This window comes from Cibotium barometz, chromosome 15 (genome assembly GCF_041138505.1).
Source record: "Cibotium barometz isolate CiBa-2024 chromosome 15, ASM4113850v1, whole genome shotgun sequence".
Taxonomy (NCBI): Eukaryota; Viridiplantae; Streptophyta; class Polypodiopsida; order Cyatheales; family Cibotiaceae; genus Cibotium; species Cibotium barometz.
This window is the reverse complement of record NC_141060.1, coordinates 39,869,903-39,888,969: the sequence shown is the minus strand read 5'-3', so window position 1 is coordinate 39,888,969 and position 19,067 is coordinate 39,869,903. Positions and strand designations below refer to the sequence as shown.

At 51.9% G+C, this 19,067-nt stretch overlaps 1 protein-coding gene across 7 annotated transcripts in view; it reads left to right on the top strand.

The window, feature by feature from the left end:
- LOC147631292 (intraflagellar transport protein 57-like) overlaps window positions 1-19,067 on the top strand; it is a 133,641-nt gene that overhangs the window by 40,257 nt on the left and 74,317 nt on the right. For all 7 annotated transcript variants that reach the window (XM_086809665.1, XM_086809666.1, XM_086809662.1 and 4 more), the window contains 2 exons: window positions 4,023-4,102; window positions 4,274-4,358. In XM_086809665.1, the coding sequence (XP_086665791.1) occupies window positions 4,023-4,102; window positions 4,274-4,358 (165 nt within the window). The remainder of the gene's footprint in view (window positions 1-4,022; window positions 4,103-4,273; window positions 4,359-19,067) is intronic.

The window sequence follows — 19,067 nt, the reverse complement described above, 5'->3', positions numbered from 1 at the left end:
TATGGGGAGCTAAAGTGCTTTTTCTGCAAGCATGTATCCATATGCACGGATACATGCTCTGCAGGTACTTACTATTTCATGCCCAGACAATCAACACATACATGCTTGTTTATACATTGCGACTTTCACTCCCACCACGTTCAACAGAGCATGTGCAGAGCGGCTCTCTGCACCACCAAGATCCTTGTGCAAAAAGTTATACAGATAGACCATAATGCAGGCCCCCAAAAAGTACAAATGATTGTTGCAAGGGAGCTCATTATGAAGGTATTCACTGATGAAGACAGATTACAAGGAGAGCATATGTCAGAGCTAGAGTTTGTAGAGATAGCATACGAATTGCAAGGCTTGCTCCGCCTAGACAAGTAAGGATTCATTGTAAGGATTATAAATGCCCCTACTACATTCACTTTTGATTTGATGTAAAACTGCGTTTCAGGTTGAAGCAAATGGTAATGAATAGTAGGATGGGTAGCCGACTTGCTGGGAATGGACTTGAAGCTATCTTAGAATTAAAGCAGAAGTGTCATTTCGAGTTCTTCCATGGGAGCGGATTTTCTCTTCAAGCGCAGTCCGAGTCGGAACGTAGCTACATTTTTAAAATGTCCACCACGGGGGCTAGTTCAGGAGTTGATATTGTTGAACGCATGGACGTTGACAAGAATGGAGACCTCTAGGATGCATGGGTGTGTTTTGATCACGTTCATCGAATAGATGGATGGCACACGATGGTTGCACATGTGTATGACCCGTAGTAAGTATCCATCACCTTCCCTTGTGTGTGATTAGCTCTCTAACTTGTCTGCCCACTAAAATTGTCGTGTTCTTTGTGGTGAGTTTGCAACAATTACTGACAATAGCATGGGCTGTAACATGCACCGGAAGTCTTCGTATTGGAGGATCCTATCACACAAATGCTCACACTGTCTTCTGTATCTTGAGTTTCGTGAGTTTAGCAATCCACTTTAATAATTCAAACTTATGAGAGATATGAGAGAGAGATGAGAATTGTACACCGTATGGGGTCCTAAATTACCCACTGAAGGCCCCCTATCCCGTTACCGAGATCGTATTTGCTTTATTATCTTTAAAGAGACTGACGGTGTGACTGACGATAAGCCAAAGGCAAGAACTCTGAAGACCAAGTGTTGGGCTGAATTGTACACTGTTGTAGAAGCACCAAAGATGTCCAATCTCGAGCCTATGCACTCTTCCCAATGGTATGAGGGAGGGATGCAAAGCTAGGGCTGAGAGAGGGCTGTTTGGGACTGTTCTAGGCTGAGTATGAATGCTGTAAACGAATATGAATGTTGCGTTTTACCTTCACCAAGTGGCTGGAGCAAAATGATGATATGATGAATGCTGAAAACTATGTGGATGCAGAAAACACAAGGCTGAATGCTGAACTGATGCGTTTTACTGATGTAGATGGTTGAATGCTCATGCATTTGAGGCGCCTAGGGCTGTAGGAGACAAATGCTGAAGAAAGGTGGCTGAAACTGCAATCGCTTACGCTTCTTACGCTGAGGATGACAAGCGCTTGATTGCTCCTTTGCTGAATTATGAGATGAAAAAGAGAATGGAGCAATCCCTCCTATTTATACTAGCAATGTAGCTAGTCGGTTGGCACTAGATGCTGGCCAACTGCTCATAAATGTTACTCACCCATGGAGACTAAGTGAGTGGTGGCTGGCGCTTGGAAGGTGAAATCAATGGAAGCACCAACTTGTTGCCTCGATCAGTCCCGAGTGTAGTGATCCTTGGCCTCGGGGCAATGACGGCATGGGAGTGTCTCTTCTGAAAGGGGACACCGACCTTGGTAGTGACCATACTCTCGGCAACGGCAACATAAGATGGGATGGTTACGGGAAGGAGGTGGGCGGGAGGCTGGTTTTGTGCAGGGGTGGTGGGCTAGTAGACATGTGCGGGTGCTGGAGTGAAAGATGTAAAATGACCGGTGGGGGTAGTTAGAGGAGGAAACTGTTGCTGGTGATGCAATTGGCAGAAGCCCTTCAAGTAGTAACAATCGTTGTCCTCATGACCACCTTTCTCACAGAAAGAGCAGTACTTTCTTTGTGTGCACTCTTTGGGGGGGGGGGGGGGGGGGTTGGGCGGGTGGGTGGGGAGGGGAGTGCTTGGAGGCTACACTATCTTCTTTGCTTCTTGTAGCCCCTTGAGTTCTTCTATCTCCTTCTTCAGCTGGGCCAGGGTGTTGTCTTCACTTTGCGCCTTGTGAAGCTTCAGTGCGTCCAACTCCCTTTTGAGTATGGCCACAGGGTTTTCTTGTGAGGACATGACCCAAGAGGATGAGGAACTATTGTCTCGTTCAAACATCAAACACACATTCTCCAGTTGAGATGCCAGCTCTTGGAAGTCGAGTAAGGTGTTAGGTGCAGGCCTGCTCTCTTTGATCTTTTGTTGGGTGGACCGGGGCAAGGCTTGCAGCGCCCATTGCTTGACCATGAAGTCACTTGGGTAGGTCGGCAGACGGGATACCTAGACCCTTGTCCGTGTCATCAGCTCAGACACGCTCCCCCCGGGCAAGAGTTGAAGTCTTCCCAAGGTTTGGAGAATGCGGTCTTCGTAGTTACGTGGCCTGAAGGTGTGAAGGAAGGTATCCCTCAAGTTGGGCCAGTCCACGAAATGGCTACTCGCGAACTAACTAAACCGCTTGTTAGTGGAGCTTTCTAGAGTGGATGGAAATAGAGCCAAGTAGGCATCCTCTCTCTCGAGACCACATCTTTTGCACATGGAGATGAAGCGCCGCACGTGGTCATCCCCATCTTTTGAGGTGGAGTCTTTGAACGTAGGAAGCTTGATGTTAATTTGGCCAAACACCACGGATAAGGGTTCTGGAGCTGGAGGGAGAGGTAGAGGAGCAGGGGGGCTTTTGGGGGGCACAAAGGTACTTGCGGCTGTAGCACTTGATAGAGAGGGGACTCTTGATGGGATTGATAGAACTAGAGCTCACCTGAGAACGTGTATTGGGCATGCAGAGATGATGAACCACCACAGACTCAAAATTTTGGAACTCCTGACTCAAAAGAGTCCTAGCAAGATTGCCAAATTTTTAGTGTAAGTGTAGCAGACTAGGATGCCCGTCGTGTAGGCACACTAAATCACTAGGGTCCTCTCTAGGGTAGTATACCCTCAGGAGTTGGCACAGGCTAGGGAGATGGCAACCACTCTGTCCCACTCTACTATGCACTCACACAAACTCAAGAAGGGAATACACACCAGAGCTACCTAGAGCGACATGCACACAACACAAGACGGAAGTAGACAAGAGTTGGGACAGCACAAAAACATGTATTGCATGGGGATCCTCCCTCAGTACACCAAAGTTTCTCTATATACAATGGATGTGGCCCCTTGGGCTGTCAGGAGCCAAGTGCTAAAAGTGGTCATTGATAGATGCAATTGGAGTAGGTAAGAGGCACCGAGCACAAGTAGGTGAGCACCGCTTCGTCGGTCAAGTGGGTAGCCAAACTTGGGGAGTGGGGCCGCTGGAGATTTCCACCTTGTATGACTAGTGGGTGGCCTTGTGGTTCATGAACTTGGGTGCCGACTTGGGGGTGCCCGATCTTGAGCTTGGGGTGCCTGACCTTGGGGGTGCCCGACCACTGGTAGTGAGGGTGGCTACATTGGTGATAAGTTGAATGGAACTGTGCTTTGTCTTATGTTATTCTCATTAGTATATATTTAGTTGCAAGATTTGTGCTCTACCGTGTGTTACAATAGCCCTTATATCCTTCATACTGACATACCCAAATAGCCCATGTTTTTTGGATTTAAGAGTGCAATTTAGCTATCGTCTCGGATACATGCACAGCACGCACATGTTGAAGTTACTTTAAGAAAAATGATGTGGTTTATGGTCGAGAGATTTTTCAGCATAAGCATGCAGTATGTACGTGCTTGTGTCCATGCTTGCACTATTCAAAAGTGCTGAGAAGATCTTTACCACTACTTATGGGATTTGACAAATATGACTTGCTTATGTGACAGTTCTTTGTTTCCAGGTTCGTGTACTACCTGATGCAATACAAATGAAATCAGAGGAGAAGAGTGAAAGCACGTCTGGGTCTTTGTTAAAAAACATGTAAGAGTTTGTCTCTTGTAAGCTGTGTAGTTTGATACATGAATGCTGTCCTGAATTGTGGGATGCGTACCTTGTTGAGAAACCTTATAAGCTGATAAAGCCGAATTAATTGTGCAGTAAATTTATTCAAAACTTTTATATTTCTAAGCAGATGATGGTAGTTCTTGGCAGGGACAAGCAAGCTGCTGAAAGGGATTACTTTGAAGAATCAAAGGTTGAAGCGGAGCGTGTGGCATTTCAACTTCGCATAGCTATGGTTTGTAACATGCATTGATGGATAGAAGATTAATTATAAACCTTCGCATGGCTATGGTTTTTAAAATGCTTTGCGGGATAGAAGATTAATTATAAGCGTTGTTGCAACTGTTGTTCTGTATCATATGAGCTACTTGGTCATTTTGGATGCAATTTCTATTGTGAACGGAAAAAAATATGATTTTTTTGAATATATTTCAATGATGAAGCATCCCATCTTGGAAATGATGACAGATCTAAAATAAATCTTGAATTATCATCCAAATGAAAGGACTGGGCTGTAGAATTTATCATTTCTTGGAAAGAGTCATGGCATCCGTTCTATTATATAGAAGCCCATCTCAAAAAGTCCAAAGCACAGAAGGTTTGTAAGTGTTAAAACCAATTATATGTAGGATTTAGCTCTATGGCCATGTGACATTGCTCATCTCCACCCTCGTCATGCGTAATTTGTCCCATCCAACTTCCCCCATCACCAAAAGGTGAAGGGCGGGCATGAGGGCTCTGTTATTTGGAGGTTGGGCCATCTCTCCAAATCTGTCTTTAAATAGCAAACTATCAAAACAAGCTTTGCCTAGAGCCTATGCTTGATACCATGAAAGAATACACCGGAAGCAAGATCAACACAATCCAAAGCCACCAAAGCTCTAGAGGCCAAGTCGAGCTTCCTCCTACTCCAGTGATGGAGTTTGCTTTTAAAGCTTAAGAGCACAGGAGCAAACTGTTGTGCAGGGGAGATGTCAACGCCCACCTGACAACCACGGTATCTAGCAGAGCATCCTCTCTCAATCCAAGTAAAACCAAAATCTGTACCCCAATCTGCAAGAGGAGAATCACTGATCCAAAAACCAATTGACTTATGCCAATTGATAGTAGCTCCTGCTGCCAAACAAAAGGCCTCCAAGGCTGTCCAGAAAGCACATAAACAAGCATTTGAAGCCTCAAGGAACAACGCCGAATCATCTGCTAACTCACAGTCCAAAAACTATTCCTCCGTACATAAAGGCAGCCTGAGACCCACAACACCAGGGGCAGCCCGAAGAAACCTGCTCATAGCCTCAGCTACAATGAAGTATAGTAAAGGGGCGAGGGGACAGCCCTGCCTCACTGAATGGGAAATCTGAAAACGCTCACCCCGCCCCCCACAAGCTAAAACAGTGCTATGAGCCTCCCTGTATAGGCAAGACACACCTCTGATCCAGTTTTGGGAAAACCCCATGTGTGCCATAGTGCCCTCCAAAAAATCCCAATCCACTCTGTCATAAGCTTTTTCAAAATCAAGCAAAAGAATAGCAAGAGGCTGCTGACTAGCCTTTGCCCACTCGACAGCTTCCCAGAAAGAAAAGATGTTATCAAATATACTCCTTCCTTGGAGAAACCCATTCTGGGTATCATGGATAGTCCTTTGGAGAATCGGCTGCAACCTTATACTCAAGGCTTTAGCTAAGATTTTATATGCAGATCCAAGGAGGGTGATGGGCCTCCATTGCTTGATGTCAGTCTTGTCCCCACTCTTGGGGATAAGGTGAATCAGCCCCTCCGTGAGGTATGGAGGCATCATACCCGACAATCACATTTCCTGAAGGGCAACAGTGAAAGCATCTCCAATTTGATCCAAAAAAAGAATAAAGAAGGCGGGAGAAAGACCATCATCCCCGGGGCATGAACCACTGGAAAGAGCATGCAGTGCGTGAAGGAATTCATCCTTCGAGAATGGGGCATCCAGGGACGAACACATAGCATCTGTAATGACCCTGGGCATGCACTCCCAAACTTTCTGCCGTGCCACATCTCTTTGAGAGGAGGGCACCTCTGCAGTCAACAAAGACCGATAAAATTCTGAAGCAATATCCCTCATCTTATCAGGCTCAATCTGAACCTCACCCTGCGAATCCTGCAAGTATCTCACAAATCCTTGCTATGGGAAGGCCTGTGTGCTGAAAAAAACTCTTTGTTGCATCTGCCACCCTTCTGAGTCCAAAAGGCCTCGTTCGCATGAAAGGCGAACTCAGCCCTCTTGTCCATGGCCAACTGTAGCTCTGCGTTAACTGTGGTCAAGAGGTCTGTAATCCAAGTTGCATGTGGATGCTTTTCATGTTCCCTCTAAAGAGCAGCAATCCTACGCCTAATAGCTCTCTCCTTGTCCAATACCTCCTGCTTCTTAGACAAGGCAATGCTATGATAATGATGGTTGGTCCTCTCAAGAGCTAGCGCAATATTATGACGAGGATCAGGACCGTCACAAGATCTCCATCTCTGTGTGATCTCAAGGGAAATGTCAGCATCTAGATAAAGAGAGTCAGGGATACGGATACGCGGAGAGGCCGAGTGAGCCCCAGGCTCCCTGAGACACAAAACGATGGGGCAATGATCGGATTTGGTGGTGCCAGGCATAATAGCAATGGTGCCTCCTTTGTCCAAGGACCAATCATCCACATAAAACCTGTCCAGACTTGCAAAGATGCTCTCATCCCCGCTCTTGCGGTTATGCCAAGAGAAAGATAAGGAATTTGGCCTTCTTTGGAAATCATCCTCAGTCCAGCAATCCCCGCTAAAAAAGGGAAGCGTGAACCTCTCCCATGAGGCTCGCTCCAAAGGGTGTAAACCCCCTACGCGTCCACCCTTCTTGTCAGAAGGTTGCTTAACCATATTAAAATCTCCTCCCACTATCCAATGATCAACCTGGGGAATGACATTTGTAACGGTGTCCCAAAAGGCCACCCTTTCACCTCTCACGTTAGGTGCATAGATATTCAAGATTCCCAATTGCTGACCCTCATGCATGATCAAGATCCACTACGCTCTAGCAGGGATGATAACACCGTGTACAATAACATGAGGTATAATAGATGCTGCCACTGAAACCTCTAGTCCCAACTGCCGAGGACCAGAAGGTGTGGCCAGAAAGCATCTTACCAGTTTTGCCACACTGAGATCTATCCAATTTGTGTTCCTGCAACAAAAGCACATCCATAGACCCTCCTGTAATAGTAGGGTGAAGGTGGTCCTGTTGGAAATAAGTGCACACTAGGTGTACTATTTCTCTAGTCTAGTTTCAGTTGAGTCTTTGTGTCTTGAGTCTAGTGCCATGTGGCACCTCTACATTTATCCCATAAGTGAGTCTACTCAATCTTGTACTTCTCACCGGTGTCACATCAATGAAAGTATCAATCTTGTGTCTTGTCTACACTCATCTCAAGGTATGTCTATGGTTTGTGTTTCCTTCTAGTTATGCTCTCATTTCAGTTTCAGTTTTGTCTGTGTCTCTTCCCCATTTTTCATAACATGGTATCAGAGCAGCGTGCCAGCATGTTACTTCTGCAGCCCGTCATATCAGTCAGCAGCGCCATTCTCTGCGCTATCTTCTCCTGCATCTGCCCCGCCATTTTCTGCTGGATCTGCCCGCTTCTCCCCTCAGCCTATCCACAGTCTGCTGCAGCCTATCTTGCGAGCTTTCTTGCCCGTGCCAAACATGATACATACAAGTCAAAATTTACGTAGTTTCTAATCTTCTATGTCTGCTCGCTTGGTCCAACAACATGTGGCGGCAAGTTTGCTTCTTTGCAACCAGCGTCTTTGAACTGACGACTTCGCCTGTGAGCTCCGCCTCTCCCCCCCCCCGCTGCTTCTCGCCGTCGCGCCCCCCTCTCCCCCCCGCCAGTCCCCCGCTCTCTCCTGCGTCCTCTCCCCCGCCTCCTTCATTGCGCCCTTCCTCGCCATCTCTCCCCCGCCTTCTGCCTCGCATGCTCCCCCGCCATCGCTCCCCCGCCTCCTTCCTCGTTTCCTCCCCCGCCTTCTTTCCCCCCCGCCTTCTCCTCCTCCGCCTCCTTCCACGCTGCCTCCCCCGCCATTCCCCCCCCCCGCTTGCTTCCTTCCCCCGACATCTCTTCCCCCGCCTCTCTACCCCCCTCGCCTCTTTCTCCTCCACCTTTCTGCTCTCCCCCGCCACCTCTCCCCCCTCCGCCTTCTCCTCCGCTGCGCGACTCTTCCCCTCCGCCTTCTCCCTCTCCTCCCCTTCCATCTCGCCCCTCCCCCCACCGCTAGCTCCCCCCCGCCTCATCTCCCCCCTCCCCCCCCCCCCCCCCGCCCCGCCCCCGCTATCCTGTAGCCCTCCGCCTCTCCTTTTCCTCGCAGGGCTGTGTCCCTCCCGTTGGTGACCCCGGTTTCTGGCCTTCTCCCTCTGGAGGACTCCATGGAAGCCACTCCGACTACCCCTGCCGATTCCGGTCTCCGTCTGGAGTTCACAGCTGAAGATCTTCAGTTGTTTGTTTCCACAGTATCCGCTCTTGAGGCCTCCTCCTTGGTCTGCAAGATAGTGGGTAGCCGTCTGATGCGGAGAGAGCTTCGCGACCTTCTGCAAGGCAGCCTTGTTGGCGTGCCCGCCAAGATCGTCAGCGTAGATTTTTTGGGACGTGGCTACTACCAGGTGGATTTCGAGTCCCCCCAGGCAGCTTAGATGGTGCTGGCTCGGAGCCCCATTGCCCTCCGCTCATCCCGGGCGTTCCTGGCGCGATGGACTCATGGTTTCGACCCCGCTTCTGACCCGCTAGCAGGCGCGACAGGTTTCCCCGTCACTATCTGCTTTCCTGGACTCCGTAGGGAGTACTTGCCCCTCTTGCCATCCATTGGCAAGGCGTTCGGGCAGGTGGTGGAGACGCCTCAGACAGCGGCTTCAGTGATTGCTCGGGCAGTAGGACTCCCGGCCATTCGTGTTGTGGTTCCGTCACCGGAGTCCCTCCCGAAGACGATCCTCCTCCCTTGTCTTTCTGGAGGACATCTGATACAACGCGTGGAGTATTCGGGCCTCCCCGGCCAGTGCTACACATGTCGGGAGATGGGCCATCTCGCACGGGCCTGTCCCCGCAAGGGGGTTCATCCTTCACGCTATGCTGCCTCTGGAACCCCTGCAGGAGACCTGAGGGATGGCCATCCACCTCAGAGACCGGACATCCCTGGCTCGCCACAGCAGGCCCCGGCAGAGGATGCCGCGCAGACCCAGGAGGCTGGCGGATGGCAGGAGGTTCGCCGGCGGAAACGCCCGGCCCGCAGGGACCGTCGCAGACGCCAGCAGGCAGCACAGGCTGGCGGACAGGCGACTCCGGCTGGCGTACAGGCACCTACTCGCACTTATGCTCCAGTCAGGGATAGGCGGCCAGCAGGTCCCACCCCGATGGACGAGGATTCAGACTCAGTGCCCGTTGAGGCCGCTGGTGGAGCCTCCCACGTGGAGACCCCGCTCCCGCCTCCCCCCGCGGGGGGCCCCGCCTCCTCCTTGGAGCAGATTCCTGAGGATCCCGGGCCGCACTCTGCGACCCCCGGCTCCCCTTCCCCTCACTCGGAGAGCACTCCTTCCACCCCCCCTCTCCCCCCCAGCCCCCCCCTCCCGCCTCCCCCGGCGGCCCCCCCTGACACCTATCCTCTAGCAGATGCCTCTCCATCCTCTCCTCGCTCTCCCCCCTCCTCGCCGCGAGCCCCCATCCCCCCCTCGGCCTCTCCAGGATACTTCGCCAGACCACCCACTGCCCCGGGGCAGTGAAGCTGGGTAGGCCAGAGTTCAGTCCACCACCGCCACTCCGGGCCGGTGGAGATGGCGATCCTAGCTTCGCCCGCCCACAGAGTTCTCTCCACCAGCCTCCCCAAGGGGCCCCCGCGAGTGATGGGGCTACCAGTGGATTACGGTTTTTTCAGGTGCCTCCAGCTGGATGCTGGCCCGTTCGAGACACTGGTCGCGCCCTTGCGAGTTTGCGTGGTGTGCCATCCCTCTCGTTCTCCTTCAGTGGTGAGCAGCATGGTGGCCTTCTCCTTTCCTCTCAGTGTTGCCCCAGACACAGCATGGGATTGCAACTCTGTAGAGGAAGTTTTGCGTGATCAGATACTGGAGTTTTCTCACCACTTCAGTGACTTGGGGCTCACGGACCTATTGCAGACCCGATTACACTCAGCCCGCATGAGCTTGTTTGGTATAGGAGATTGGCGGGCGGATCCGGTCCACACCTCAGTTGAGGCGGTGCTACTGATTCTCCTCCATGCCGCCCCGAGGGTGCAGCCTACCTTTAGATACATATATGCAGAGGATTGGTCTCACGCCTATGCCCTGGACAGGGCGAAGGCGGAGTGGGGCTGGACACAGAGACAGGTCACCCTCTTTTTGGAGAGACTCCGCACCCGGACAGACAGTGACTATTCTCCCTCCAAGCCGGCGCCCAAGACTCACAGAGTGGAGGGCAGATCATCCGGGCCGGCTGAGAGGGGTGAGCCAGTGGCGGCTGCTTCACTTGCCATAGCTCATCCATGAGGATCCTCTCATGGAACATCGAGGGTCTCGGTGGACATCGCTGCTACATTGGTCGGGGCAGACTTCGCCAGGAGATCCAGAGGGCTCTCGTTGGAGGACCCATAGATATCCTTTTCATCCGGAGCACCACCTTTCTGTCGGGCGTACCCGCACCTGCGGGAAGATCTTGCCAGGCAGGAGTCACACTTTTTGGTCATCGGCATATGGCTCCCAGGGGAACCAGGGTGGAGTATGCATCTCAGTCAGCGAGCAGCTTCTATCCGAGGTTGTGGACTCTGGCACTCTGGTCCAGGGTCGAGCGCAGTGGATCATCCTTCGGGTTGGGGAAGACCGCATTGGCTTCCTCAACTTCTACGCCCCTAATGGGGCGACCGGGAGAGCCGAGTTCTGGAGCACCATTAGGCAGTCCCTCCCCTTGGCAGACCACTGGTGCCTAGGAGGGGATTGCAACATGCTGGAGGATGCAGAGGACAGGATGGGGGGCAGCCAGGAGACCATTCATGGGCCGGAGCTCGCTGCCTGGGAGGAACTAGTGCTGCAGGTGAGAGGCCAGGATCGGTGGACTCTCCCGGAGTTTGGCAGGTTGCAGGGGAGTCTATCTTTCTCGCGCTCGGATAGACGGGCCACAGGAGTTAACCTTTCCCGCATCGACAGGTTTTACATTGATGAGTGGGCTTGTGATAGAGGTGGCACTGTGGGCATACTTGCAGGCTCCTCGTTTTCAGACCACTTTCCAGTGCTTCTCCAGATCGAGGACCCTACGAGAGGAGAGCGGGGCCAGAGCGTCCGGATTCCAGATTGTCTCATAGAGGAGCCCGAGATTGCGATCAGAGTTGAGCAGGTCTGGTAGAAGCTGCAGTTCAAGAGAGGATCGGCAGCCAGCGATCTTGCCAGTGGCTTGCAGGAGATCAGTCGGATGCTCAGACAGGCTGCCCTGGACCGTCTGGAGGCCTTCAGAGAGCAGGAGAGGAGCCTACGGAGGAGTCTAGCGTCCCTCCAGAGACTCCAGGAGAGGGATCCTACGAGCCCTTGGATCTCAGAGCAGATGGAGTCAGCTCGCACTGAGATCAGATCCATCGAGGAGAGGAGGGTGGAGTTCCGATTCCATGCTCGGGCTTCTTTTTGGACACAGGCTGGAGACAGAGTGACTCGAGATTTCTTTGAGGCGACAGGGCCTCGCTTCAGACGAGAGGGTCTCAGGCGTCTTCGGCAGGCTGATGGCCAGGTTGTGGTGGATCCCCCCAGGGTTCGGGCGATAGCCACAGATTTTTACAGGGATCTTCTCTCTGCTGAGCCAGCAGATGAGAGGGTGAGAGAGGCTTGGGAGGCAGTCTGGAGCTTCACGAGACCGGTTGTGCCGGCCCATTTGCAGCACTCCCTTCTCTCCCCCTTCTCGGATACGGAACTGGAGGAGGCTCTTCAGGCATTACCTCGGGGCAAATGCCCAGGAGAGGACGGTCTCTCAGTGGCTTTCTTCCAGAGGTACTGGGGCCTCTTACATAGGGGCTTCAGATTGGCATTCCAGGAGATTATGGAGTCGGGAGTCATGCTGGACAGCATGGCAGAGGGGTTGATTCACTTGATCCCCAAAGAGGGAGGAGACAGACTGGAGATTAGACAGTGGAGACCGATCACCTTGCTAGGCACGGCCTACAAGGTCCTAGCTAAGGCGATCAGCAGGCGGCTTCAGCCTCACCTTCCGGACATCATCCACTCCACGCAGACAGGCTTCATCCAGGATAGGAGCATTCTGGATAACATCTTCTCTTTCTGGGAGGCTACGGCTTTGGCTAGATTTCGGCAGGAGGATCTGGTAGTGCTCCTTCTCGACGTCGAGAAGGCTTATGATCGGGACTGGGCCTTCTTGGAAGGCACTATGGAGAGGATGGGCTTCCCCCCTCAGTGGATCCGTGGGGTCTCTGCACTCTACTCATCGGCTCATAGCCAGGTGCTGATACAGGGCGTGCGCGGAGAGAGGTTCCAGCTCTCGCGCTCGGTGCGGCAGGGGTGCCCCTTGGCGCCCTTTCTTTTTCTTTTTGTGGCGGAGGCCATGAGCACTTTTTTGACGGCACAGGATACAGGTTTGCGGGGCCTCCAGCTTCCCATCCGCACCTCGGAGGAGCTCCTAGACTCGGAGTTTGCGGATGACACTGCTGTCTATCTTCAAGGAGGTGAGGAGAACCTCCGCCGCTTCGCCTCAGCCATGGACAGGTTTTGCAGAGCTTCGGGCGCTTTGATCAACTGGCACAAGTCGTGTGGGTTGTGGGTCAGTTCTATGCCCCCCCCGACTTGGAGGCCAGTTGACAGTTTTCAGTGGCTGCCCCCCGGCACTACAGTGCGTTATTTGGGATGCTATGTGGGCATTGACATATCTCCGGAGCAGCAGATAGCCCCCCTTCTTCTGAGCATTCGGAAGAAGCTTCTGTATTGGAGTACCGCTCGTTTATCTCTGGCTGGCCGAGTAGTTGTGGCCAACCAGGTTTTGCTTGCTACCATGTGGTATATCACTTCTTGCTGGGCCTTCTCTCGGGCGTGCATTGGCTGGGTGCAGAGGCTCATCAGGAACTTTCTTTGGTCCGGTGGCGACGGGCGGCCCTCCAGGGCCAAGGTGGCATGGGCTGTGATCACTCAGCCGAGGGAGAGAGGCGGCCTGGGCATTGTTGATCCTATTTGCCAAAGCCGAGCTTTGCTTGGCAAGTTGGTAGTTCGTGGCCTCCTGCCAGGCGCTGAGCCGTGGAAGGAGTTTCTTGTTTCTAGGATGCTCAGCCGCACTCCTTCTCTTAGCGGCCCCTGGACCCCCAACATCAGGTGGATCTTTACAGAGCAGCGATCCAGAGGAGTGGGCCTTGGCTTCGAGGAGCGTTTTGCAGCTAGCCTTCTGAGGGCCTGGGCGCATCTGAGGCCGTCACTCTTCCAGACTCCCTCGGGCACCGATGAGGAGCGCCTGAGGCAGCCATTGATCTGGAACCCCTTGATTCGACTTCCCAGTGGCCATATGGTTGGATCGCGGTCTCACGTGTCGTGGGGCCCGTTGAGCTCCGGCCCAGCCCAGTCCCTAGACGACTGGATATGTTTTCAGCAGAGCTGCCTCTAGAGGCTCAGGAGAGGAGACTCAGTGGGATGAGGGGCAGAGAGTTGATGAGACAGGACATTGAGGCGGCCATCCCCGGGAGTGGCGGACCCCAGTACAGGACCCTCCACCTCCACAGTGGATGGGTGTCTTTACTCGGCATGAGATCCTTCTAGCGGTCTGCGGCACAGCGGAGAGAGTCGCCCCACTCACTTTCGAGGCGGGAGAGGGTGGCCAGCTTCAGAGGACACGACTAGATTTGGATGGGCTCCAGGGTTGTATTCTTCAGAGGGTGCGGGTGGTCGGCTTTCATCAGAGACAGTGGCATGTAGACCCCTCACCGGCCTCGATAGGGGAGGACTGTTCTTGGAGATTATGGGCTTGGGACAGCAGGCCTCTTATTCGCCTTCAGTGGGATCCAGGTGAGTGGTTTTGGCGAGATCCCTACTCGGCCCCTACCAGCCCAGGCATCCCCTTTTTTTAGTACACAGCGAGACTGGGGCGGCGGATTCAGAGGCACAGGATAGCGAGCACCCCGGCGGCGGCCGAGCATTGGCGGCGACAGGGGCTCTCCCCTGCCTTTCTTAGGGCCTTCTGGCAGCGCCTTTGGGCAGCTTCCGGCCTCGGAAGGTGACGCTTTTTCTCTGGCTCATAGCGCATAGAGGACTGGCTGTGGGGGCTTGGCTAGCTTTTGGCAGACACCCAGCGTCCTGCCCTCGGTACGGCCATGCACAGGAGTCGCAGCGGCACTGCTTATGGGATTGCCCACAGGCACAGCAGGTCTGGCAGCGCGCTCTCAGGATGGTTTTTGCAGGCTCACCAGGTGAGATGCTGGTGACGTGGGGTGCGGTGGCTTGGGCCACGGACAGCGGCCCGGTCCTTGGATATGAGGACGTCCCTGGCAGTGCGACCATCCAGGTCTCTGACACGGCGATGGCGGTGGTTTCGATGCCAGACTTCTCTTCGGCAGCCCCTCAGGATGGCGTTTTCTCATTAACTAATAGAAGGATCGTTTTTCCGGGAAAAAAAAAAAGTTTGCTTCTTTGCTTTGTGATATCTTAACCTCAACTCATCGACCTCCAAATACACGAATGTCTGCTGCAGCCATAGTTGCGTTTTTTTTTGCCCGCCATACCAATCTGCCCCGTTTGTCTCTGCTCGGCCTGTTGATTCTGTTCCACCGTGCAACTCCAGATCTGCGCCAACAACTGCACGTCTTCTCCTTCTTGCTGCCGCCTCTCTACTTGAGCTTACTGGCCTGTCCTCTAGTACTGCACATGCAGCTGCTAACCCTGCACTCTCTTCTTCATCAACATGTCTTCTCAAGTCGTGGACCTCCTGGACATTCAACTCATGCAACAACTCGTCATTTTTGGATCTCTAGTCTTCTTGACATCAGCTCGACACCTCCTTTTGTGAAGGCAAACTCCAATGCTAATTTTGGACCTGATTTGCAACATCTGTGCAAAAGGCATTTCCCCCTTTATTTCCCATTTTCCTCTTCATCTTCACATGTGGGTTAGCTGTCCATTGGACCAGCCAGACCTGCAGCAGCAAATTTAAAGCAGAAATCAAGTGTATGTTGTGTTCTATTTTTAGTCTACTCTCTATCTCTTGAAAAATAAAAATCTCAGTTCTGAATTTCATTTACTTCTCTATCTTGTACGGGATTAGACACTCCCAAATCTGGTAAGACCTTCCCATCTCTCTCATAATTATCTATGTTTTTCATGCTATGTACCACCATTGATCACCAATGATGTAGATCATGGGGTAATATCATGTCTATTTGTCTACATGGACTTATCTTGTCCCTATCCAAGAGGCACCCTTGCATTACCCACTCTAGCAGGAGGATTGACCTTGAGGAGGGATTATCCATCTAGGTCCATCTTTCTATCTATCTACAATCAGTCAGTCTCTCTGTCTATGTGTCTATCCTGTGTGTCTATCCTGTCACATGTCTTTGACACTCTATCTATCAGTCTATATGCCTCTCTTTTGTGGATTAGCTACCCACATTCTCTTTGGCATTTTGTCTATGTCCCCATTTATCTTCTATTTGTTAGTCTCTCTCATGTCTATCTGAAAGTCTCTCTCTCTGTGGGACCACTCTACTGGCTGATTGTCTCTCTCTGTCTATCTATGATCCACTCTTGTCCCTACCCTTGTGGACCCATATGAGGATATCACTTGAGGAGAGGTGTCTCAGGATCTTTTGTCTTTCATGTCTTGTCTCTCAGTCTATCAGTCTTTATGTCTGTCTTCTAGTCTTGTCCATCTTGTCTTCTAGCTTCTCTCTCAATCCTTGTCTAGTCTCTCTGTCTTGGTCTTATCTTTTGTCATGTTATAGTCTTGTCTTTGTCTTCCTCCTAGTGTCCACTTAAGGAGGGTGTTGGAAATAAGTGCACACTAGGTGTACTATTTCTCTAGTCTAGTTTCAGTTGAGTCTTTGTGTCTTGAGTCTAGTGCCATGTGGCACCTCTACATTTATCCCATAAGTGAGTCTACTCAATCTTGTACTTCTCACCTATATATTGTGGGTGTCACATCAATGAAAGTATCAATCTTGTGTCTTGTCTACACTCATCTCAAGGTATGTCTATGGTTTGTGTTTCCTTCTAGTTATGCTCTCATTTCAGTTTCAGTTTTGTCTTTGTCTCTTCCCCATTTTTCATAACAGGTCCTTTAGAAGGCGCTTCCTACCACGGGTGGGAAGCCCTCCAAGGCCCTGAACATTCCATGAGACGATTCTCATGGAAGAGAAGAGGGTTGAACCCCCGATCTAAGAAGACGATGGGCAGCCTGAGGACGCCTCTCATAATGCTGGAGGACGGGAAAATCCACAGGGCAAAGTCCACTGACATGCCCTTGTCCGAGGCCCTGCACCGTGCCTGCATATGTACGAGAAACCTGTTCGCCCTGCGGGGCATCATGGGCAATGGTATCATGCTGAAAATCTTGCAATACATGATCCCCTCTGTGCTGAACATCCTGCATATCGCCCCCTCCAAGTACAGAGGACTCCACAAAATCATCCTGATCAAAAAAGATGCATCAGCTGACATATCCCTTTGACCAGAAACATCATCTATCTGTACATGATCTGAGGAAGCCTTCCCATCAATCGCACCAGGGGGGCGGGTGTGAGAGATAGCACGCCATACTTGGCGGACTGAAGGACGGGAAGGAACCAAGGGAGGTGGCGCTTGATAGGCACGCTTATGAGGCCTCCTGCGACCTCGAGCCCGAGGACAATCTCGAGCAAAGTGACCCTGTTGGTGACAAACCCGGCACTGATCGAGTTTACCTGCAATCTCCATACGTTGCTTCAAAGGGCCACAAGGGCCCGGAAGCAAAACATAGTCCTCAAAGAGCTCAATGTCACGGGCAAGAATCATGACCCTGGGGACAGCATCCGCTGAGGCAGTGACCACCTAGGCAGAAGATGTCCGCGAGGCGTGAAGGGGGGGGGACACTTGAAGAACAAGCCCAAAGGCAGACCCGATGGCCTCTAACATAGGCCAATATGCGCGCGGAAGACATGGAAATCTGAGAGTAATCGGGAATCAGTTCCGGTCTTCCTCAACAGGGTCAAGATAGCTGGAGTAGGGAAGAAAAAATATCTTCCTCGGGCCCAATGGCAAAGGACTGCCCTTCAAAACCTCTAAGGCTGCGTCCTCAGAATCAAAATCCACTTGGAAGAAACCTCTTCCAAGCAACCTGACATCTCGAAAGTGTAAAGCGAGGTGGGAGGGCAGAGCCGCTAGGATCCAATCCCGAGCCTGGAGATGGGATGGGTGAGATCCAAAGATCCTGGCAATGAGGGTCGTTTTGGAGTCTTTCTCTATTTCGGCATAGAGGACCGCGAGCTCGGCTTTGGAGAAAACAATGGTTCGCTTGGCCGAGGGAGAACGATTAGCCATGATGCTAATCGAAGAAAAAGGCCGACTTGAAACCGGATGAGAAGCAATCGGAACCAAGGGGAAGAGGAAGGCGTTGAGGCGGAGGAAAGGAAAGGAGGGAAGAAAAGGGAACAACAAAAAGGAAAAGGGAAGCAAGAGGAGAGGCTGAAATTTTAAAGGCAAAGAGGGGCGGGGGGGGGGGGGGGGGGGGAGAGGCTGAAATTTTAAAGGCGAAGAGGGGCAGGGGAGGGGCAGCACAACAGCGCTGCGCTGAGGAAGGAGGGGAGGCGATTAGAGGAGGGGAGGCGAAACGATGAACAGGAGGGCTAGGGTGGGCAAAGGCAAGGAGGGGAGGCGGAAAGAGCATGCAGTGCGTGAAGGAATTCATCCTTCAAGAAAGGGGCATCCAGGGAAGAACACAGCATCTGTAATGAGCCTGGGCATGCACTCCCAAACTTTCTGCCGTGCCACATCTCTCTGAGGAGAGGGCACCTCTGCAGTCAACAAAGACGGATAAAATTCTGAAGCAATTCCCCTCACCTTATCAGGCTCAATCTGAACCTCACCCTACCTCACAGAATCCTTGCTATGGGAAGGCCTGTATGTAGAAAAAAACTCTTTGTTGCATCTGCCACCCATCTGAGTCCAAAAGGCCTCGTTCGCATGAAAGGCGAACTTAGCCCTCCTGTCCATGGTTAACTGCAGCTCTGCTCTAATTGTGGTCAAGAGGTCTGTAATCCAAGTCGCATGTGGATGCTTTTTATGTTCCCTCTGAAGAGTAGCAATCCTACGCCTAATAGCTCTCTCCTTGTCCAGAGCCTCCTTCTTCTTAGACAAGGCAGTGCTACGATAATGATGGCTGGTCCTCTCAAGAGGTAGCGCAATATTGTGACGAGGATCAGGACCGTCACAAGATCTCCATATCTCTCTGATCTCAAGGGAAATGTCAGCATCAAGATAAAGAGAGTCAGGGATACGGACACGGGGAGAGGCCGAGCGAGCCCCAGGCTCCCTGAGACACAAAACGACGGGGCAATGATCGGATTTGGTGGTGCCAGGCATAATAGCAATGGTGCCTCCTCTGTCCAAGGACCAATCATCCACATAAAACCTGTCCAGACGTGCAAAGATGCTCTCATCCCCGCTCCTGCGGCGGTTATGCCAAGAGAAAGATAAGGAATTTGGCCTTCTCTGGAAATCATCCTCAGTCCAGCAATCCCTGCCAAAAAAGGAAAGCGTAAACCTCTCCCATGAGGCTCGCTCCAAAGGGTGTAAACCCCCTTCGCGTCCACCCTTCTTGTTAGAAGGTTGCTCAACCATATTAAAATCTCCTCCCACTATCCAATGATCAACTTGGGGAATCACATTTGTAATGGTGTCCCAAAAGGCCACCCTTTCACACCTCACATTAGGTGCATAGATATTCAAGATTCCCAATTT